Genomic DNA, 24,450 nt, shown 5'->3' with positions numbered 1-24,450 from the left:
AAAATCACACAACACCAGGTTATAGTCCAACAGGTTTAATTGGAAGCACACTAGCTTTCAGAGCGACGCTCTTTCATCAGGTGATAGTGGAGGGCTCGATCGTAACACAGAATTTATAGCAAAAATTTACAGTGTGATGTAACTGAAATTATACATTGAAAAATTACATGAAATTAAGTGTGTGGCTTACATTGGGTTGAAGAATACTTTGTCTTCCCATTCGCAACCCCTGCCCCCCCACCACAAAAACACTTCTTTAAAAGAGAAGATCCATTTGCCTGCTTCAGCACCCTCCTTCACTGTTGCCATCTACTGCACAACTAAGCTTGCCTGCTCAGTGCCCTCCCTCACAGTCACCACCAGCTGCTGGAAGTTCAGATTATTTTCTTTCTGCTATAGAAAGTTATTATGACACCGTTAATTAGTTAAATTATTTTAGTTTCAATGTTAATATTGTCTGAATATTTAAATTAAAGGAGATTAACAATTTATAGTTTTAGCTTCCTAGTTTGCTGTTTGTGGAATTGGATGCATGTCCTGCTGGCGGACATAACTGTTTCTGAATGTCTGGAAATCCCGTTACTTGTGACCAGATTCCAGCGATTGTTGAGAAAGATGAAGTGCACATCATAGAGAGGACCAAATTTTAATGGACTCTTTTTTTTCAGGTCAGCAGCAAATGCCATTGTTTTGCCACTGACTGGAAAATCCAGCCCATGATTTTTCAGTGTAATGTTGTTTAATTCAACTAAAACAGAACATCAATACTATGGAAATGATAGTGTGTCCTTCAATGTTGTTCATTTTACGACCTTATTCTTAGGTACAATTATAATTTTTAGAAGTGAAGTTTGTCAAGTTATATGACTGAATTTAAAAGAGTTATGATATTAGAAAACAGATTTCTATGAATTTTTTCAGTTCTTTGAATGCAGTTGCGAATACTCGCCTAGAAATATGCTGGATCAATTAGTTTTAATAATATTTTACTTGTAATATTTTCATCAAAACTAGAGACAAACCTAATTACGCTTGATTGTCCTATTCAATATGTTTTGTAAATAAAATTATAACTTGGGATTGTGTAAGATTTAGGACTATGACATACCAACCTATGCAAATTAGCATGCTATTTTTCATTGTTTTATGTGTTGCAGAGAAGTCATTTAAGCCTCAACTCATTGCTTTGAGGAGGGAAATTCTGTTTTACAAGTGGATTCTGTATTCACATTACTGAATAACATGTCTGAAGATAGATCTCAAATATTCTCTGTTGCTGATGCTCAGTTACTGATCTTCAATCCCAACAGGATAAGATTTTTAAAATGTAGAATCTTATTTCTGTGAAACAGTTATTATTTATTTGGCTAGAATGATATAGCTCAAGAGTTGATTCTGCGGATTTCTCTGTGCGAATACTAAATCTTTTTAAGAGTCTAGAAAATCAGCAGCATGTCTGAACTTACTGAATATTTGCATTTTGGCATTTTTAGATTTACCTTCTGACTATTGAGAACAAGAAAATGTATGTAAATCTTTAATATGTAAAACTATTCACAGAATTTAAGAATTTCTGTTTCCACATTAGAAAGAAAATAATCTGAAATGAAAATATGGCACATAAAACTTGTGCATTTATGGTGTTGTCCAGTTATGATGTATTTCTATTTAAAGGTAGAACTAATTTTGTTGTATATTATTGCATTAACTAAATTGATTACTCATGATTAAACTTTAATATTTTGGCATTGTCAGAAGGAATACGTTTAGGGTGATGAAAACTATTGCTCATTATACTTTCTCCTCTCTCCCACCATCAAATGCTAGATGCTGCAGCTATAAGTGAACCATAGCCTTTGTTCATCTGAACTTAGTTGTTAACGCTACAATTCTTTAGTCAGACATATGGGCCATTGTATAATGTTGCGTATTACCAGACTGTTCCAAAGTAGAAATTAAAACATAGCTGTATTATTTTTGTTATGTTCTCTTTATTCAGTGCCCTTATACTATTCATTGGCAAACTAGTGAAACAAGCTGTACAGTTTGGAAGAGACATTTTTCTATGCAGACATTTCGTAATATCAGTTTTTTGTTTTGCATGGATATTAGAATGCTCCACCTAGTGGCCTGGCTGAGAAATATAAAACTTGTCATGCCAGTCTGTAGAATCCACCTTCTCAAAGGCTACATTTAACTAAGAGTATCAGGAATGTTTGTTTTTCCACATATGAGTTCTAGTATTGGAGATCAGTTAGTTAACCTAATTCATACTTTGCTCTCTGTGGTCTAAACTACATTGTGCTTGAAAATGATAGTGTCCTGTTAATGTGGTTAACAGAGGTCAAATTCACATACTGAATTGTGTTGAATCTGATGAATTCATTAAATTGTTTTTCATCTTTACAAGCTCAACAGAATATTGAGATATGAATTGAATATTTATGCTATAAATTGTTACTCTCTAGTACACAAGACATGTCATATGCTTTTTTTTAAAAAAAAAATAGTTCTTATGCAGCTGCCAAGAAAAATTCTGAAAGACTTTTGCACAGGCAGTCAAATGATATAAAAAAGGATTGGTGGTCAGCAGACAGATTGCAATATAGACATCAGATTTATATGCTTTTAAATCAACTATCACTTCAATGTAGAAGTTGTCCTCCATAAAAGCTAATGCTTATGCTAAAAATATCAATCCATTATAATTTTGCAGTAACAAGTTGTTTCTCCCAGCTTCAATAGAAGTACAGGTAGGGGTATGCAAATATAAAATGGCATGCTTTCTTTTTTCTATGGCCAATAATTTAACTATTTCAGTGAGACCTCAAAATCAGTGGTTTGTTCTGAGTGTCCTTACTCACCAGGATTTCAGTTAATCATTTGATGTGCCCTTGGAAGCATACCAAACATCTCCAGTAGGTTGTATAAAGATAGAGGGTCTAAAACAAAAACTACTACCTGCATCTGCAGGTTCATAGGTATGCGAGTCAGCATGCTTTTGAATCTTTGAATGTACAAATTAAAGGTCTTAATATGACAAATTGTTACAAACAGCAAATTTACCTTTTGCTTTATGAAAGTATAACTTAGTTACATTCATGAAGGGATTAGCAATTTAGGTGATTATCATTTTCCAAATTGAACAGAATTAGAAGTTTCTTTTATAATACCACTGCTATGCTGTTGTTATAAATTGGATTTTTTCATTTGTAATTTAGAATGAAATTATCGATAGTATTGTAATGCTTACATGACAGTGATGGAGGAAAAAGTGAGGTCTGCAGATGCTGGAGATCAGAGATGGAAATGTGTTGCTGGAAAAGCGCAGCAGGTCAGGCAGCATCGTGAATAGTTTTAACACAAGTAATGGTGGTGTCTCTGTGGTAATATTTTTCACCTTTGTATTGTTGAAAAAAAGGAAAAAGTTAGAGCACTTTGTTTTCTTGTACCAAAGAGCAAATCCTTTCAAAATAGTAGTGAAATAACTCCGCAGAGATCGATATGCCATCACCAAGTCTTATTTGCATGTGGAAATTCCTTGACTTGGCATAGCCTTGTCAGAGTCAGCATCAGAATGTCAGTATCTTTGACATTTTTCTTTTTATCTGTCAGCCAGGGCTCCCTGATTGGACCAGATTAATAGCCCCAACCAGGGAACTCATATTATATAAGGCCCAGCTGGCTGACCTTGTTACAGTCACTACATTCCTCACCCTCTGAGTCCGAGGACATAGGTCAGTTCCTTTTCTTGGGAAGCCTCATCATCAAATGCCACCCCTTCTATCTGCCACGGGAATTTACTGCTGCTATACTAACTGCTGTGTACATATCGCCATAAGCAAAGGTTGAAGAAGCTCTGGATGTGCTGTACTCCACCGCTAACACTCTGGAGATGGAACACCCAGAGTCCCTGTTTATTGTGACTGGCGATTTCAATCAAGGCAATCGAAGGAAGGTGTTGCCCAAGTACCACCAGAACATTACCTGCCCCACCAGGGACCCGAACATTTTACACCACAGTGAAAGATGCCTACCGCTCCATCCCCCGCCCTCATTTCGGGAACTCCAACCACAATGCTGTGCTTCTCCCAGCTTACAGGCAAAAGCTCAAGCAGGAGAGCCCTTCGCAGATACATGTCCAGTGCTGGTTGGAGGAGGCAGAGGATCAACTCTGGTGCTGTCTGGAATCGGCTGATTGGGCCATTTTCACTACCACCATCAAAGACTTTATCAGCAAGTGTGTGGAAGACTGCATACCGAGGAAGTCAACCCGGGTGTTCCCCAACAGGAAACCCTGGATGAATCAGGACATACAGAACCTGCTAAAACCCAGGCATGAGGCCTTATATAAGGAATCCAAGTATGACCTTTGCAGAGCCATTAAGGCAGCCAAGGAACAAAACCGATGCAAACTTGAGAGCCAGACGGACACCTGACGACTATGGCAAGGATTGAATGACATCACTAGTTCTAAGAAGAGACAGTGCCAAATAGCAGACAATGACGTATTCTTCTGCGATCGTGTTAATGCCTTCTACGCTCGCTTTGAGCAGAATGTCGGCGGAGAGATAACACCTATTCCGACAAGTCCTGATGAACCTATCCCAACAGTCACTGCATCAGAGGTCAGCTCAGTTTTCCTTTGTGTGAATCCAAGGAAAGCAATGGGATCAGACGGAATACCAGGTCATGCACTCAAAGCATGCGCAGATCAACTGGCAGAGGTTTACTTGGATATCTTCAACCTCTCCCTGCAGCAGGCCACTGGCACACACACACTGGCACTCCTATGCACACACATACACTCGGACACACGTACACACAAGACACACACCACCTCCCACCGCCCCCCACACATCCTCCAAGGTCCAGGAAGACGAAATCCATCAAATCTCGAAAGATTTTGGTATCTGGTGCTCAGAAAATTAGGTTCCTAACAACAGAAAATGCTGTAGGTCTAAAAGCTGGCAAAAGAGTTACTTGTTGCTTTTCATCTGCCCCAATGCCATTTGCCCTGATAAAATAAAGCATTCTTTTCACGTACTGGGCCAGATCTTTGACAGCAGAGTCGAATGAGTCAAGTTTCTCAAATAATGGAATGATGCAAGAAATGCTAACCCCAACTCAAAGACGATTATTATGAGCAAATTTCTTCAGGAGTGTACTTTCTCGCGACCACTGAAATACCACCACAGAAGCTGGTTCCCTGTCACCAAGTCATCCTTTGTTTACACATGGTCAGTCTTTGATTCTGGCACAGCCTTGTCAGAGTCAGCACCACAGTGTCAGTATCTCTGACACTTTTCTGTTTATCTGTCAGCTATGGCTGCCTGATTGGACCAGATTAACAGCCCAATCAGGGAACTCATTCTATGAGTTCTAGCTGGTTGACTTCATTACAATCCCTACAACTGGTTCCGTCTATCTATATGTTTTTGAATTGTAGATTAAAAATGGTGCATGCATTTCAATTTTGGAGCATGTTTGTTGCTTTTGGATGTACATTTTTTATATATGAAAGAGATTTACAACAAAAATATGTGAATCCATGAAACAGAACAATTGGATCATTGCTGAAATGATTGGCAGCAATGTTACTTTAGTAGCATTTTTCTCTTTCTTGGGAGAGCACTTTATATAATGGTTTAACTTCTATAAAAATACTATGGTGTCTGATGGCAGCAAAAAAACAGGTAGCGAGTACAATCCTCTTCATTTTTCTAAAATAAGCATGCTACTATATGTTTGCTTCCAAATATAAGCATTTGTCCCAATATGTATTTCTCTTTCATACTATAATTCTAACACTGGAAGATGATTACCTTTTTAAGAGTAAGTTTGATGTATTCTAGATGACAGCCACAGAAGACAAAAAGTCTTTAATTTTTTAGAATCTTCAGTTTCTAAATTTTGTACATAAGCATATATTAACTGTTGTTTTAATAAACCAAAACACATGTAGCAAGAAGTATGAGAGTTTCTGAAAATGGGTTTGAGGTTCTGTGATTAACACGTGATACCCAGCAGGCTAATTTCATTTTCCATGATTGCTGAATGCAGTCCTGCTAACTGTGCTCTCCATTGATTGCATGGGGCTACCCTCCCAGCCCCCGAATAATGTGAACATTGGCAAGTCAGTTGAGAAAATAATGTAAGATAGTGTAACAACCTTGATTGTTGTTAAGTCTTTCATCTTTTAGAATGGGTTTCGTCTTTTAGTACTGCTCCTCGGCTGCTGCCTGAACTGCAGTGCTCTTCCAGCACCACTAATCCAGAGTTTGGTTTCCAGTATCTGCAGTAATTGTTTTTACCTAACAATCAAAGTTTGATAAATATATCATTTTACTTGTATGACACTGTCATCTTTTTCTATCAATTCTGTGTCTTATGGTCCAACTGCACAATCACCTGAAGAAGGAGGTGCTCCGAAAGCTAGTGCTTCCAAATAAATCTGTTGAACTATAACATGGTGTGTGATTTTTAACTTTGTCCGTCCCAGTCCAACACCGGTTCCTCCACATTAAACTAATTAAGGTAGAGAGACCACAACAAGTGATCAAGGCGATAGTGTCAAAAGGACAATAAGGAAGATTTTACAAATACAGAACAGAATGGTGGGGTTACATGTAATGTGACATGAACCCAAGATCACGGTTGAGGCCATCTTCATGGGTGTGGAACTTGGCTATTAGTTTCTGCTCAGCGATTCTATGTTGCTGTCTATCTCAAATGTCCTTGACTGTTGAAATCTTGTCTGACAGGGGGGAATCATTCCTGTCTGGCAATTGATGCGTTGTGTCCATTCATCCATTGTTGTAGCATCTGCATGGTCTCACCAATATACCATGCTTCAGTGCATCCTTGCCTGCAGCGTATGACAACATTGGCTGAGTCGCATGAATATCTGCTGGTGTATGTAGTGGGTGGTGTTCCCACATTTGATGTTAGTATCCATGTCGATGATCTGCCATGTCTTGCAGAGGTTGCCTTGGCAGGGTTGTGTGATGTTGTGCTCAATGTTCTGAAGGCTGGGTAGTTTTCTGCAAATGATGGTCTGTTCAAGGTTTGGCAGTTGTTTGAAGGTAGGAAGTGGAAGCGTAGGGATGCTCTTGGTGAGATGTTCATTGTCATCAATGAGATGTTGAAGGCTGTGAAGGACATGATATAGCTTCTCTGGTCTGGGGAAGTACTGGACAATGAAGGGTCGTCTATTAGTTGTGTCCTATGTCTCCATTCTGAGGAGGTCTTGTGGGTTTTCACCATGGCATGTCAGAACTGGCGATTGGCGAGTTGAGCATCATATCCCGTTCTTATGAGGGTGCCTTTCAACATCTTTACATGTCCATCACATTCCTCCTCATCTGAGCAGATCCTATGTAAATTCAGGGTTCGTCCATCGAGGATGGCTTTTTTAGTCTGTTTCGGTTGGAAGTTAGAGAAGTGCAGCATTGTGGACTTGTGGTAGAGTGAGATACTGAGATGTCTATCTTTGATGAAGATGTGTATGTCTAAGAATGAGACTGATTCTGAAGAGTAGTCCATGGTAAGTCTGATGGTATGTTGAAACTTGTTGATATCGTTGTGCAATCATTTCAGTAATTCCTCACCATGAGTACAAAGAAAGAAAATGTCATTAATGTATCTGGTGTATAGCATTGGCTGGAGGTCCTGTGCAGCAAAGAAGTCTTGTTCTAACTTATGCATGAAAGTGTTGGTGTGTTGGGGTGCAAATTTGGTCTCCATGGCTGTTCCATGTGTCTGGATAAAGAGCTGATTGTCAAAGGTGAAGATATTATGGTTGAGGATGAAGTACATGAGTTGTAGGATGACGTCTGGAAATTGGCAGTTGTTGGTATTGAGTCCCATGGCAATGATGCTGTTATTGTGTGGGATGCTGGTGTAGAGTGCCGAATGTCCATTTTGATGAGGAATGTTCCTGGTTTGACTGGTCCATGGGGCTGAGTTTCTGTAAGAAGTCTGTAATGTCACGACAGAAACTAGGGGTTGTGTGTAAAATGAGTTTCAAGATGCCTTCGACATAGAGAGGTTCTCAGAAAGAGTCCCATTGCATGATACAATGGAATGTCTAGGAGCTTTGGCTTTGTGCATCTTCATAAGGTAGTGGAAGTCTGCAATGCAAGACATACGATGGGGCAGAACTGCTGCCTCACAGCGCCAGGGACCTAGGTTCAATTCCAGCCTTGGGCAACTGTCTATGGGGAGTTTGCACATTCTCCCCATGTCTGCATGGGTTTCCTCCGGGTGCTCCGGTTTCCTCCCACAGTCCAAAGATTTGCAGGTCAGGTGAATTGGCCATACTAAATTGCCATAATGTTAGGTACATTAGTAAGAGGGAAATGGGCCTGAGTGGGTTACTCTTTGGAGGGTTGGTGTGGACTTGTTGGGCTGAAGGGCCTGTTTACAGACTGTAGGGGATTATATCTAATCTGATCAATACGCAGGATGAGAGTACATAGTATACTCTGAAGGTCTTGATCAGTCTGTAGAGTTGACGGGTGTTTTCTATGGCCACATCGGCAGGTAATTGTCTGTAGTGTTTCTAATTATTCAGTTGTCAGTTGCAGTAGACCATTCTATTCTGCAAAATGCTAGTTCTTCCTTTGTTGCTTTGATGATAATGATGTTGTGATTGGTCTTGAGAGCATGGATGGTGTTGCATTGTGCTTGGGTGATGTTCTGTGCTATCTTGTGAGCATAGCTAATGAATCTGGAGTTAATGCATCTCTCAATGGCTTGAGCATACATGTTAAGCTTAGGGCAGTTGCCTTCTGGATGGGACCAATTCGACTCTTTCTTCTTTGTTCGTTATACTGGGAATCTCTGTCGACTGTTCCAGTTCATTGGATATCTCATTGGCCTCGCTGCTGACATCTTGAGGTTTGTGGAAGAACTCCCGGAGCCTCATTCACTGGATGAATTCCTCTGTGTCTGCCGTGAGACCAAGAGACTCCATTTTGGTAGTGGGGCAGAAATTGAGCCTCAGCTGAGAATTTTGATTGCAACTTATGTAAGATAAATATTGATTTAAACAACATTGTACAGTCAAGACATCATCCCGGTGCCAAAGAAAATAAATGCAGCATGCTTCAATGACTGCCACCTGTTTGATCTGACCTTCATATTTATGAAGTGCTTCAGAGTTTAGTCATAGCTCACATCTACTTTAGTCTTCCAGGCTGCTTGATACTTTGCAATTCGCCCACCATTGCAACAGGTCCACGGCAGATACCAAATCCCTGGCCCAATACTCATCACTGGCACATTTGGATAACAAGGATACCCATGTCAGGCTCCTACTTATTGACTACACCTCTGTCTTCAACATCATAATTCCAACCAAACTAATCTCCAAACTCCTAGATCTCTGCTCTGCCCTCTGTGACTGGATCCTCAAAACTTCCTGACCGACAGACCACAATCAGTGAGAAGGCACCACAGCACCTCCTTAACACTAATGGCCTACAATACTGTGTACTTAGCCCCTTACTATACTCCCTATACACTCATGACGGTCTGGCCAAATTTTATCCTAACTCCATTTACAAGTTCGCTGACGACATGACCATTGTAGGCCAGATCTCAAGCAATGATGAGACAGAATACAGGAAAGAGTGCTTGGTGCCATGATGTAAATTTAACGATCTCTCCCTCAATGTCAGCAAAGTGAAAGAGCTGGTCATTTACTTTAAGAAGGGAAAAAGTGAGGTCTGCAGATGCTGGAGATCAGAGCTGAAAATGTGTTGCTGGAAAAGCGCAGCAGGTCAGGCAGCATCCAGGGAACAGGAGAATCGATGAGAATGAAGAAGGGCTTATGCCCGAAACATCGATTCTCCTGTTCCCTGGATGCTGCCTGACCTGCTGTGCTTTTCCAGCAACACATTTTCAGCATTTATTTTAAGAAGCAAGGTGAAGGGCACACCCCTGTCTATATTAATTGGTGGAGATGATCAAGAGCATCAAGTTCCGATGATCATCAACAATCTGTCCTGATCCACAATGTTGATGCAATGGTCAAGAAAGCACAACAATACCTTTACCTCCTTCAGGAGGTGAAGGAAATTCAGCATGTCCATAAAGACTCTTAACAATTTTTATAGAAAGCATTCTATCCAGATGCTTCATGGCTTGGTATGGCAGCTGCTCTGCATAGACTGTAAGAAACTGCAGAGAGTTGTGAACACTCAAGCCAACCTTTCATCTATTGACTCCATCTGGACTTCACGCTGCCTCAGGAAGGCAACCAATGTAATCAAAGACCCCTCTCACCCTGGTTATAATCTCTTCCAACCTCTTCCATTGGGTGGAAGATATGAAAGCTTAAGCACATATATCAACAGATTCAAGAACAGTTTCTTCTCCGCTGATATTAGACTTCTGAATTTACTTCTCAAATTTTAAATTTAATGTTGAACTCACTGTATATGCACCTTCTCTGCAGCTGTAGTATGGCATTCTTCACTCTGTTCTATTTGCCCTAATGCACTTTGCATGGTGTGATCTGCCTATACTGCAGTGTACCGAGATACACATGACAATAATGAGTCCAATCAGAATTAAAACTGGTAACCTCGTAATAATGGTGGCTTATATTTGATCTTACCTTAATGCTCTCAATTTTTTCAATACTTCAGAAAGATGATATTTAAAATGTAAAATTGTTCCAGCTGCAAAAGTATAGATAAGAAAAGTATTTTTGCTATCAATTGAGTTGGACAAATTAATATTAATCTTGTATTTCCATGATTACTTATGTGAATATTGACTAAGAAATCTAGGATCGGTTGATTTTTTTTTTTTACTTTCTCTGCTTCGTTTCAGGAATAACAAATTATTACGCCTTCTCGTTACCGCTCCCTTAAGTTAAAAATCACACAACACCAGGTTATAGTCTAGCAGGTTTATTTGGAAACACTAGCTTTTGGAGCACTGCTCCTTTTATCAAGTGCGTTGTGAAGCATAAGATCGTGGTACACAGAATTAATAGCAAAACTTTACAGTTTGATGAAATTATATATTGAAAAAGACCTGGATTGTTTGTTAAGTCTCTCATCTTTTAAAATGGGCATGTTGGTTTCAGTTCTTTCAGTTCTTTCCAGGGCTTTCTTAAAATTACATTCTCAAGTAAACTTTAACAGTAGGCACCGTGTTGGTCCAGATAATGCATTGAATGTGTGAGGTGCCCTGTGTGAGACTATCTGTGTCCCAATATTCAGACTGATTCTAATCTAAAAAGGGATTTACAGAATCTTACATAGATTTAAGCCACTTTTGAGCAAAGTAAAATGTAACTCTGCAAGTACAAATTCACCCCACAAACTTATGGGGGTGTGTGTGCAGAGGGGAGTATAAGCGTCTGTGAGGGAGTGTGTGTATGCGTATGAGTGTAAGGGGCATAAATCTGTGAGAGGGTGCTTGTGTGAGTGTGGGAATTTATGTGTGAGCGTATGAGAGAGTGTATGCATGAGTGTATGGGTCTGTAGGACTGTGTGTGTGTGTGTGTGTGTGTGTGTGGCAGTGGGGTCACCTGCAGTGTGACATGAACCCAAGGTCTTACATGCAGACTTGCTGTAAGGCAGAGGTTATAGCAGATCATAAGACTCTTCCCTTCCTCTATTTTACCTTGAAATAAGAAAAGGTTTAAAATGTAATAAGTTAATAAAACCTCATGTTCATAACACCAATGTGCTCAGAAATTAAAAATGCAGCTCATGGATTAGAATGCTTCCTCTTGTTTTAAATCCAACTGTGTTTTCCCTCAGTATGCAAGTTAAATTCAAGTAATATAACTGAAAATAAAGTTTCAACCATTTCCTAAGTGGTCTAAATAATGGTACATAAAAGTGAGTTTCCTCATGTTGTTTCTTTTGCAAATCACTTTAAATCAGTGCCATGTGGTTTGGACTCTTCTCCCAATAGGAACAATTCCTCCCTACGTATTCTGTTGGGACAATTTATGTTTTTGAACATCTCTATTAAATGTCTCAGTTTTCTCTTTGAAGGGAAGTGTGGTACTGTCATGACCCATTGAACTCAATCAGTGGTAGAGAAACTATTGGAGAAAATAATGAAGGAGAAAATTAATCTCTATTCAGAGAAGTAAGGTTTGATCAAGAATAGTCAGCATAGCTTTGTCAGAGGAAAGTCATGCCTAACCAAGATTGGTTGAATGTTTCCAGGAGGTGACAAAGTGTGTAGTTGATGATAGCGCAATTGATGTAGTTTATATGATTTCACCAAGGCCTTTGACAAGGTTTAACATGAAAAATTATTAAATAAGATAAAAGCTCATGAGATCCTGGGTAATTTAGCAGGTTGGATTCAAAATTGGCTCAGTGGCAGGAGACAAATGATTATTGTAGAAGGCTGTTGTGTGACTGGAATCCAATATGCAGTGTCAGACCATAGGCATCAGTATTGAGTGCCTTATTGTTTGTAATATTCATAGAACATAGAATGTTACAACACAGTACAGGCTGTACGGCCATCCTGTGGAACCAATCTGTAGCCTATCTACCCTACACTATTCCATTTTCATCCATATGTTTATCCAATGACTATTTAAATGGCCTTAAAGTTGGCGAGTTTACTACTGTTGCAGGCAGGGAATTCCATGTCCCGACTCTGAGTAAAGAAACTACCTCTGACATATGTCCTATATCTATCATCCCTCAATTTAAAGCTATGTACCCTTGTGCTAACCATCACCGTCCAAGGAAAAAGGTGCTCACTATCCACCCTATCTAACCCACTTATTATCTCTATATGTCTCTATTATATCACCTCTCAACCTTCTTAAGTCCCTCAGCCTTTCCTCACAAGATCTTCCCTCCATACCAGGCAACATCCAAGTAAATTTCCTCTGAACCCTTTTCAAAGCTTCCATGTCCTTCGTATAATGTGGCGACCAGAACTATACACAATACTCCAAATGTGGCCGCACTAGAGTTTTGTACAGCTGCAACAGGATCTCATGGCTCTGAAACACGATCACTTTACCAATAAAAGCTAACACACTATATGCATTCTTGGTGAAAGTGAGGACTGCAGATGCTGGAGATTAGAGTCTGGATTAGAGTGGTGCTGGAAAAGCACAGCAGGTCAGGCAGTGTCCGAAGAGCAGGAAAATCGACATTTCAGGCAAAAGCCCTTCATCAGGAATGAAGGGTTTTTGCCTGAAATGTCGATTTTCCTGCTCCTTGGATGCTGCCTGATCTGCTGTGCTTTTCCAGCACCACTCTAATCCAGACCCATATGCCTTCTTAACAACCCTATCAACCTGGGTGGCAGCTTTCAGGGATCTGTGCACATGGACACCAAAATCTCTCTGCTCATCTACACTGGCAAGAATCTTACCATTAGCCCAGTACTGTTTATTCCTGTTGCTGCTTCCAAAGCAATATTCATGAATGGTGCAGGAGAGAATTTGTGGCAGTGCTTGGTGGTGGTAATGATAAATAATTTTCCAGATGATACAAAGATTGGCTGGGTGGTTAACAGTGAGGAGGAAGTTGTTAGGTTGTAGGAGGATATAAATGGATTGGTCAAATGGCCAGATTAGTGGCATATGAAATTTAACCCTGATAAATGTGAGGTGCTGCACTTTGGAAGAAGGAACAAGACATGAGGAGAAAGTGAGGTCTGCAGATGTTGGAGATCAGAGCTGAAAATGTGTTGCTGGAAAAGCGCAGCAGGTCAGGCAGCATCCAGGGAACAGGAGAATCGACGTTGCATGGCAGGACACTAGGAAACTCAGAGGAACAGAGGGATCTTGGAGTACTTGCCCATTGATCCCTGAAGATGGTTGGACAGGTTAAGAGGTTGGTCAAGAAGGAAGCTTGTCTTTATAGGTCATGATATAGATTATATGAATAGTCTTGTTGGAGCTGTCCAGAATTTTGATTAGACCACAGCTGGAGTACTATGTGCAGTTCTGGTCACCACACTATAGGAAGGATGTGATTGCACTGGAGGGAGTGCAAATGTGATTCACCAAGATGTTGTTTGGGATGGAGTATTTCAGCTATGAAGCTCGTCTGGATAAGCTTGGATCATTATCTTTGGACATGAAAGAGGTTTATAAGATTGAGGTGCATGGAGAGGATGACTAGAAAGCAGCTGTTCCCCTTAGTGAAAGGGTAAATAATGAGGGAACATAATTTTAAAGTGAATGGCACGTGCTTTAGAGGAAATTACTGGAAAATGTCTTTCACCCCAATGGTGTTGGGGGTCTGGAATGCAGTGTCTGAGAGTGTAGTTGAGATGAGAAACTTCATGACCTTTAAAAAAAGTACTTGGAGGAGCACTTGAAGTATTATAACATTCAATTATGGGCCAAGTGTGGAAAAGTGAGACTAGTGTAGATAGCAGTATATTTTTTGGCAATACAGACTTGATGTGCCAAAGGGCTTCTTCTGTATTGATTGAATGATTCTATGATTTTACTGGGTAGTGCACTGGAAATCAAGACCTGTTATTCCTGGGGTAATTCACAAATGTGAAAATATTTAAGCAAACTATCCAACGTTTGCCATTTATCTGACTGCTGAAGCTAGGTTAAAAGAAAACCTAAATCTCTACTTTATAAGAAAGTTTATTTATTGATAACATTGTTTTTAACTAATGGCAGAAAAATAAACCTCAATTGCTAAATTATCAAGCTCTAAAATTTAACCTCACTCCTTTTAAAACAAATTCCTGCAGATATAAAGATGAGACAAGGCACAAATAATATCGGTTGTGGACACAGTTTCTCAATCTTTTATTTGCCAGTTGAAGATTTTTCCTCTCGGTGTCCCTGACAGTGTTTTCTCTCTCTTTTTCTTCCCAAAAAGAGAATTTGTGGTGGGGAAGGGGTTTGCTATCTGCTGAGGATTTTCTGTTACTATTTCACAGAAGTGGGAGAGAGAGAGATGCTTTCTCCTTCACATGCTGGATGTTTCTGCTAAATTGTTAAAACAGAAAGCTGTAGCCATGTGCCAGGAATCAGTGAAGTTTTTACTATGCTGATTACTCCTGAACATATACTGTCATGATTGAAAACCAATCAGAAATCTGTCACTCGGCAAAACTGTCCCGAACACACACCTATGGAAGTGAGGAGTTTATCCCCCTCCTCCACTGCCTGAAGTAAGGTAACTTGTAGATGCAACACAAAATGAATGCTGATAACTTATTTTTAAAAAGTACAACAGTCTCTTCATTAAAAGCAATATCTTTACCCATTTTTAAGTCAATAATCCAAAAGAAAAATGGTCTTCATGGTGCCAGAATTGAACCCAGTGGGCAGAATCACTTAACCCATGCCATTTAGAAACCTATGTCAAGAAATATGGCAGAATCAGGCCAGAAGTAAAGTGAGACATATCTCAGCATCAGGACCTGATTGCTACATCTTTTAACTAAATTCCAGGCATCTAGATCGGATTCTCACCAGGGAGTGGTGAGTTTCTAACAAATAAAAATTATTGCATCACAACTACCATATGAAATGCACATCTTGTCTAGATAATATGAAGCTTCCCATTGTATCACCTGTGATGAATGAATTCAATGTTGAGAATTCTGAACATGTAAATCAGGTTGAATAACTGATGACGAGTTACTGGTTGTGAAGAGGCTCTATGTTGCTCACTATACAACAGCATCTAGGGCATAATCCATGGGCATTAATCACGCTGTCTCCTTGTGAGGAAGGAGAACCTTGACCGCCCCCCTGTTCCCATGCCTTTAGTCATGAGGATCAGTGGCTGGAGCACTGGTGCGCAAACTAATATGCCTCTCTAGCAGACCTATGATTGCTATGCCTAGCTCTCTATGGCAGCCTGTCTATGAAGGCAGCCATATAATGCCATTGAGGCATCTGGGTCCCCGTGGCATGGCTGCACATCAAAAATGTCTATGCTATGAAGGCAATTGCCTCCCATATACCTATCTGACACTTCTGTTCCTACCTTTGCATGTGGACAAAGTCACTGATTGTCAACATCACAGGATCTTCTCCTGCCTGGAGTTGAGCTGATGCCAGCAGTCCTCCTGAGTTCCAATAGCCTTGTGCATTTCTTCTTCAGCCTGCTGGGGAACTGTCACAGAAATGTCTCACTAGCTTGTCTTCCCAAACTTTCTCAATGTAAGTTTCCCAACAAGGTATCAGTATCTAAACTTGTGTGGTGGTGGAAGGATGCAGCTCTGCTGTTTCTTTCTTTTGAGGCCTCACAATTACCTTCCTCGGAGATCAGGAAGGTAAAACAAACTATTCCTCTGCTAGTACTGTGGACATCCTGCTGGTACTTGCAAGATACAAGAGAGAAAAGACATTCCGGCAATGTTTAGAAGTGGTGTGCAATGTCTGACATAGACAGTAGATTTAATTTTAGAGTTGCACTGGAGTGAAGAATGGTACTTATTTGTTGGGACATGGATGTCTTGGCAGACAGGTCTTCTCTTGTAAGAGACAGGATTCTCTCCTTGTAGTTAATCAGGAGCCTGATGTCGGGCATCCCTCCACTCATCTGGGCACTGTCCGGCCTATTGTAGAATGCTAGTTCTCAACAGGGTGAACAGTGAGCTTTTAAATATGGTGCACACATTAGGGATGCTGGTTTTTCAGAGCATGTCTTATGAATGTCAAATTCTTCTGGAATGGCATATCATAGGTTGGCACTGGAATTGGAAAAGAAGTGATTTATTGGTGGGATAGGTAGTTAATGAGGTAGGTAGTATGAGGCAATTTGGTGAGTGACATCACTGGGTCTCACAGCAAGAAACCCTCAAAGAAATTCAATAAAACTGACAATTAGTTAGAAATTGTGAGATTTAGCTCAATACTTAAGTTCAAGCCAAACAATGAAATGCATATGTAAAATGTGTCCAGTGTAAGACTTATTTGATTCTACAAAGAACTTCAGGTGTTTTGTTCATGGGATGCAGTTATCACCAGCTAGTCCAGCATTTATTGCCCTTTCCTAATTGTGTGGAGAAGGTAACGGTAAACTGCCTTCTTGAACTACTGCAGTCCTTTGGATTAAAGGCCAGCCATGGCGCTGTTGAGAAGGTAGTCCCAGGAGTTTCAACCAGATACTATGTAGCAATGATTCCATTATTCCAAGTTAAGATCGTACATGGCTTGCAGGGACACTCGCAGGTGGTGATGTCATTTGCATTTGCTGCCCTTGCTTTTGAAGTGGTAGAGATTGCAGATTTGGAGTATGATATCTCAGTAGCCTTCATGTATTACTCCAGCGCACTTTATAAATGGTGCATTTAAATATTTGCTTAATGTTAGAATTGTCATTATATAAATGTAAATTACTGTTGTATTATCAGGAATTTCCTTTCAACCTCATAATTTTTCAAATTCTTTTTAGAATTTTGTACTGCAAAAAAAATCCACACCTACTCGAAAGACCCAGAAAGCAGAAGTACCTACTAATGAGGAACTTGACCAGACTGAAAAGTTTAGTGAATATCAGGACAAGAATAAGTTTGAAAGAAAGAAACCACCACCAAAACCTAAGACAAGGGATATAAAAAAAGAAGAAACTTCTTTTGTACATAAGGCTCTAGAGTCATCCCATCGATTATCGTAAGTGACTGATGTTGAAATGTTATGAATTGTAACCTGAAGTGATACATATCTTAGCATAAAAGTGACAAAAAAATTTAAGTTTTATAATGCATTATGATCCGTACAGGGAACTGTAAACCAAGCAACCAAATTTACCACCTGGTGCTAGGACTGAATATGTGTAGTTGTTGGGATTAAAAAGTCTAAATTTTATTTTGTACAAATCTAATTTACCTTGTACATTGAACTGAAATATACAGTTTAGAGGTGGTATCTACTAGCCTTAAGCAGGGTTCTTTCAAGGGTTCCAGTGAAAGAGCAACTTATTTACAACCAGCTGAGAGTGGATCTTCATTTTATAACTCAGGCAGGCATTTTGCATTAGAACAGATAAAACCAGTCAAATTAGTGCTGATTGGATGCTGGATTTAAGTGCTTCAGGGTGTGAAGGAGAGGAAGGGAAAGAGGTGTTTGATTGCTTTTACCTAAACCTTTTTCAGCCACCAGGAATTGATTTCCTCCTCTGCTACAGGAGAAGATGCTGGTTAATTGGTAAGCTTCTGTTTCCCTAAACTTCAAAATATTATAGCAGCTAGTGGTAAGGTAATATAAGATTTAAAAAAAACAAAACTAAAAATTAAATTAAATACAATAAGTAGTTTGTTAGAACATACTGAAGACCACTAGACAGGTGATGTGTCACAGCTATAGGTGTGGGAGTTCATGGATATCAGTATGGTCTAGAGCAAAAATGTCAGCAAAGGTTTTGAGCAGCTTTGGATTAGAATTTATGAGGCTGAGGCTGAACTAGACCTTGTGACATAAAGGGAGGGAGAAAATTATCTGGATTCTTTGTACCAGGAAGAAACCATACCTCTTATGATTGGATTGTCTGATTTGGTCAGTATTTAGGGACAGAAGACTGTGAGTGTAAGTGAAACAGGTAAAGGGAGATAGAGGGCAGGCATACAGGAGCCTCAGACTTTGCATAAAGGCAAAATACTGTGGACGCTGGAAATATGAGACAGAGAATGCCAGAACAAAAACAAAAGTTGTTGGAAAAGCTCAGAAGCTCTGGCAGCATCTGTGGAGAGTGAAACAGAGTTAATTATTTGAGTCCAGTATGACTCTTCTTTAGTCTTTGCAGTTGTCCAACAGGTTTGAGGATTTTTCAACATCTCTGGATGAGAGTGAGGGCTGCAAGATGAATGAATTAGGAAGCTGCTCAAGATGTGCAAGTAAGCAGAAATTTAGTGGCAGTAGGGGATGGTACAGTGAAGGAGATTGACATTGTTCTCTGCAGCAGAGTGACAGTCCAAATGGTTGTGTTATCTGTCTGGTACCAACATTTTGGACATCTTCTTGGGATTGGAGAGGAACTTGCAGTGGGAGAGCAAGAATCCAATCGTTGTGGTCCATGTAGGTACCAACAACATCGATAATTAAGGAGGTTTCACATTGCCAGTATGCAGAGGTAGATACCAAATTAAGAAACAGAAACTCATAGGTCAAAATCTCTGCATTATAATCTGAGCCACTTGCAATTGACATGAGACAAATCAGAGTAGAGATGTGAATGCATGGTTCAAAATCTGGTGTGGGAAAGATGGGTTTCCATTTGTGGGATATTGCCACCCACACTTGGGAAGCTAGTATCTGTACAGATGGAATAATTTCTACTTGATCTGTACTGGGTCTGGTATTCTCGGCAACTGCATAACTAGGGAAGTAGAAAGGATTTTAGATGGAATAGAGGGGGCACGATATCAACTTTGGGAGTATGTGGTCAATCAAACAGTAGAGTTAGGGCCAAAGACAAAAGTATTATTACCAAAATTATAAATAGACTGGAACAGGAAGGAGTAGAGAGTATGCATCTTAAATGTAAACAAATAAGACTAGAACTTACAAAGAGAGGAAAAGGATAATAACTAAAGATTCTGTATTTGATGCATGTAGCAACCAAAGAAAATAGATGAACTGACAGCAAAAATAGGAAGTAGTAATTATGATCTGATAACCATTACAGAGACATCATTGCAGGATGACATGGATTAAGACTTGAATATTGTAGAGTCCCATATGTTTATGAATGACAGGAACGTAGAAGTAGGTGGAGGGATGGTAATGTTAGTTAATGATGGTATTAGCATTATAGATGGTTGAGCTAAGTTCTGGAAACTAAGATATGGAAATAGTTTAGACAGAAATGAGAAGTGATAAAGACGAGACATCCCTTGTGGGAGTGGTGAACAGACTCTAACAGTAACCAGATAGTAAAGTGGGGTATAAAGGAAGAAATAATGAGTGGTTGTCAGAAAGATAAACATGGGAGACTTTAATCTATAGATCAACTGGAAAAGCCAGGCGGACAAGGGAGCCTAGCCTAGGAGCAAATTGAATATTTTCAGGATAGTTTCTTTGTATAGTATGTTTTGAATTGTGATAACAGCCTACAGAATGGTGGACATGATCTATATTGTCTTCAGTTCGATAAGGTTCCACCTGGGAGACTGCTTAGCAAGGTTAGATCACATGGAACACAGGGAGAACTAGCCATTTGGATATGGAACTGGCTTGAAGGTAGAACACAGATGGTGGTGGTGGAGGGTTGTTTTGCAGATTGGAGGCCTGTGACCACAGGATCGGCACTGGGTCCACTACTTTTCATCATCTACATAAATGATTTGGATGTGAACATCGGAGGTACAGTTAGTAAATTTGCAGATGACACCAAAATTGGAGGTGTAGTGAACAGCGAAGAAGATTACCTCAGATTACAATGGGATCCTGATCAGAAGGGCCAATGGGCTGAGAAGTGGCAGATGGAGTTTAATTTAGATAAATGTGAGGTGCTGCATTTTGGGAAAGCAAATCTTAGCAGGACTTATATATTTAATGGTAAGTTCCTCAGGAATGTTGCTGAACCAAGAGACCTTGGAGTGCAGGTTCATAGCTCTATGAAAGTAAAGTCATAGGTAGATAAGATAGTGAAGAAGGTGTATGCTTTTCTTTATTGGTCAGAGCATTGAGTATAGGAATTGGGAGGTCATCTTGCGGCTGTACAGGATATTGGTTCAGCCACTTTTGGAATATTGCGTATAATTCTGGTCTCCTTCGTATCGGAAGGATGATGTGAAATTTGAAAGGGTTCAGAAAAGATTGACAAGGATGTTGCCAGGGTTGGAGGATTTGAGCTATAGGGAGAGGTTGAATAGGCTAGGGCTGTTTTTCCTGGAGCGTGGAGGCTGAGGAGTGACCTTATAGAGGTTTATAAAATCATGAGAGGCATGGATAGAATAAATAGACAAAGTCTTTTTCCCTGGGGTGAGGGAGTCCAGAACTCCCTCACCCCAGGGGGCGGCACGGTGGCACAGTGGTTAGCACTGCTGCCTCACAGCGCCAGAGACCCGGGTTCAATTCCCACCTCAGGCAGCTGACTGTGTGGCATTTGCACATTCTCCACGTGTCTGCGTGGGTTTCCTCCGGGTGCTCCGGTTTCCTCCCACAGTCCAAAGATGTGCAGGTCAGGTGAATTGGCCATGCTAAATTGCCCGTAGTGTTAGGTAAGGGGTAAAGGTAGGGATATGGGTGGGTTGCGCTTCAGCGGGGCGGTGTGGACTTGTTGGGCCGAAGGGCCTGTTTCCACACTGTAAGTAATTTAATCTAATCTAATCTAATCTAAACTAGAGGGCATAGGTTTAAGGTGAGAGGGGAAAGATATAAAAGTGACCTAAGGGGCAACTTTTTCACTCCGAGGATGGTACATGTATGGAATGAGCTGCCAGAGGAAGTGGTAGAGGCTATTACAATTGCAACATTTAAAAGGTATCTGGATGGGTATATGAATTGGAAGGGTTTAGAGGGATATGGGCCAATTGCTGGCAAATGGGACTAGAGTAGGTTAGAATATCTGGTCAGCATTGATGAGTTGGACCGAAGGATCTGTTTCCATGCTGTTCATCTCTATGCCTAAGATTTAACAGGTCTTGTGGATAAGTTCAGGGTAATCGGGCAGAGTGAGCAAGTTTTTGTGAAAGGAAAATCACATTTGACCAATCTTTTGGAGTTATAGATAAAAGCATTTGGTGAAGTGCTATATCAAAGGTTTTTGGAGAAAAATAAAAGCTGATGCATAGTGGGTAGTGTATTTGCAAGGATAGAAGATTGGCTGGTTGACAGGAAGCAGAGAATAGATGTAAATGTATTTTTTTCAGGTTGGCAAGATGTAATGATTGTTGTGCCACAGGGATTGGTGCTTAGACCACAAATGCATAAAATTTATATAAATTACTTAAAATTTGTTTGGTGCATCCAAGAAGGTTTCTGGAAACAATATGTAGATAGTCTAACTAACCATGGGGTTGTATTGGCCCTTATATTGGGAAAGAGCCTGGCCAGGTGATCAGTGGGTTAGTATTTTGGGAACAATGATCATAATCCATAAGTTTAAAAAGTTACGGATAAGAATAAGACTGGTCCTCGGGTGAAAGTGTTAAATTGGGGGAAGGCTAATTCCAAAATTATTGGGCAGGAACTGGAAAAATTAGATTGGCAGCAGCCATTTAATGTTTAATCTGTATTTAACATATAGGAGTCTTTTAAAGGCCAATTGTTTAGAGTTCAGAACAAACATGTTCTTGTGAGGATAAAAAATAAAAATGGTAAAATTTGGACCTCTGCAGGAGAAAAGATATTGCAAGTTTTGTCAAAAAGATAAAGGAAGCATATGCAAGATTTAAGGAACTGAAATCAGAGATAGCCCTTGAGGAATATAAAGTAAGCAGGAAAGAACTTAAACAAAAAATTAGGAGAGCTAAAAGTGACCATTAAGTGTCCTTGGCAACTAAGATTAAGAAGAATCCCAGGCATTTTATATATATATATTAGAAGCTAGAGGATAGCTTGCGAAAGGGTAAGTCCACTTTATGACAAAGGTGGGATCTTTTGCATAAAGCCAGAGGAAGTGGGTGAGGTCCTTAATGAACACTTCACATCAGTATTCACCAAGAAGGACATGGATGATGGTAAGATTAGGGAGGGGCATGTTGATATTTTGCGACATGTAAATATTAAGAAGGAGGTGGTATTGGGTGTCTTGACAAACACTAAGGAAGATACATCCCCAGGGCCTGATGGGATCTATCCCAGATTACTGAAGGAGGCAAGGGACAAGATTGCTGAGGTCTTGGCAGGGATCTTTGTCTTTATCCACAGGTGAGATCCCGGAACCCTGGAAAATAATAATGTCCCTTTGTTTAAGAATGGCAGCAGGGATAATCCAGGAAATTAGAGACTGGTAAACCTTACATCATGGTCAGGAAATTATTGGAGAAGATACTTGGGGACAAGATTTACTTGTGTTTGGAAAAAAAGTGGACTGATTAGGGATAATCAGCATGGCTTTGTGTGGTCTTGTTTAATCAATTTGAGTTTTTTTTGAGGAAGTGCTGATGAGGGTAGAGCAATGGATGTAGTCTGCAAGGACTTTTCTAAAGTATTTGTCAACATTTCTCATGGTAATCTAGAAGATTAAGTCACATGGGATCCACAGTGAGTTGGTAAGTTGGATACAAAATTGGCTTGGTCTTAGAGGGCAGACACTAATTGTAGAGGGGTGATTTTTTGACTGAAAGTCTATGACCAGTAGTATTCCAGAGGGATTAGTGCTGGGTCCTCTGTTGTTTGTAATATATATTAAAAATTACTTGGATGCAAATGGAGGTATTCTGATTAGTAAGTTTACAGATGGCAAGAAAATTGTTGGAACTGTGGAAAGTGAGGAAGGTTGTCAAAGGAAACACCAGGTTATAGATCGGTTGGAAAGTTGGGAGGAGAAATGGCAGATGGAGTTTAATTTGAACAAGTGTGAGATGATGAATTTTGGGAGGTCAAATGCAAGAGGAATGTATGCGGTAAATGGCAAGATTCTTTGGAACGTTGATATATAAAGGAATCTTGGGATGCAAGATCATAATTCCCTGAAAATGGCAGTGTAAGTACATAAGGCATGTGGCATATTTGCCTTCATCAGTTGGGATATTGAGTGTAAAAGTTGACAAGTCATGTTGCAACTGTATAAAAATTTAGTCAGTACATATTAGGAATATTATGCACTGTGCTGGTCACCACACTAGATGAAGGATGTGGAGGCTTTAGAGAAAATGCAAAAGAGGTTTATCAGGATGTTTCCTGGATTGGAATGTATTAGCTATAAGGAGAGCTTAGACAAAAAGTTTGATTGTCTTCACTGGAAGAATGATAAAACCATGAAAGGCATGGATGGAGTTGATAGTCGAAGTCCTTTTCCCAAGGTGGAAATGTTAATGTAGGGGGCATAGGATTTAGATGAGAGTGAGAAAATTTAAACGAGATTTGCCAGGCGAGTATTTTACACAGTGTGATAATTGCCTGAAACATGCTGCCAGGAGAAGTGTTAGAAGCAGATACATTAGCAAAGTTTAGGAGGCATTTAGACAGACACATGAACAGGCAGGGAGTACATGGCTTTGGACCATGTGCAGGCAGATGGAATTCATTTAGAATGGCATCATGGTCAGCCCAGTTCTGATGGGCTGAAGTGCCTGTTCCTGTGCTGCATAATGCACTCTGCACTACAGAAAGTATGGTTGGCAAATTTGCCAATTAAATGAAGGTGAGGAGAAAAATAAGTTACAAACAACATAGAATGTAGAAAATGGGAGCAGGAGTAGCCCATTGTGGCAGCACTGTGGCTCAGTGGTGCCTCACAGCAGCAGAGACCAAGATTTGATTCCAGCCTCAGCTGACTGTGTGGAGTTTGCACATTCTCCCCATGCCTGTGTAGGTTTCCTCCAGATGCTCTGATTTCCTCCCACAGTCCA

At 40.1% G+C, this 24,450-nt stretch overlaps 1 protein-coding gene across 8 annotated transcripts in view; it reads left to right on the top strand.

Moving 5' to 3' along the window:
* Positions 1-24,450, top strand: part of odad2 (outer dynein arm docking complex subunit 2) — a 380,688-nt gene that overhangs the window by 98,378 nt on the left and 257,860 nt on the right. For 7 of the 8 annotated variants that reach the window (XM_043690491.1, XM_043690492.1, XM_043690490.1 and 4 more), the window contains one exon: positions 17,388-17,605. In XM_043690491.1, the coding sequence (XP_043546426.1) occupies positions 17,388-17,605 (218 nt within the window). Of the gene's footprint in view, positions 1-17,387; positions 17,606-18,051; positions 18,140-24,450 lie in introns of those variants that run through there. The other variant, XM_043690495.1, reaches the window with a different exon arrangement.

Source organism: Chiloscyllium plagiosum, chromosome 5 (assembly GCF_004010195.1).
Source record: "Chiloscyllium plagiosum isolate BGI_BamShark_2017 chromosome 5, ASM401019v2, whole genome shotgun sequence".
NCBI lineage: Eukaryota > Metazoa > Chordata > Chondrichthyes > Orectolobiformes > Hemiscylliidae > Chiloscyllium > Chiloscyllium plagiosum.
This window is presented reverse-complemented; position numbering and strand designations above follow the sequence as displayed.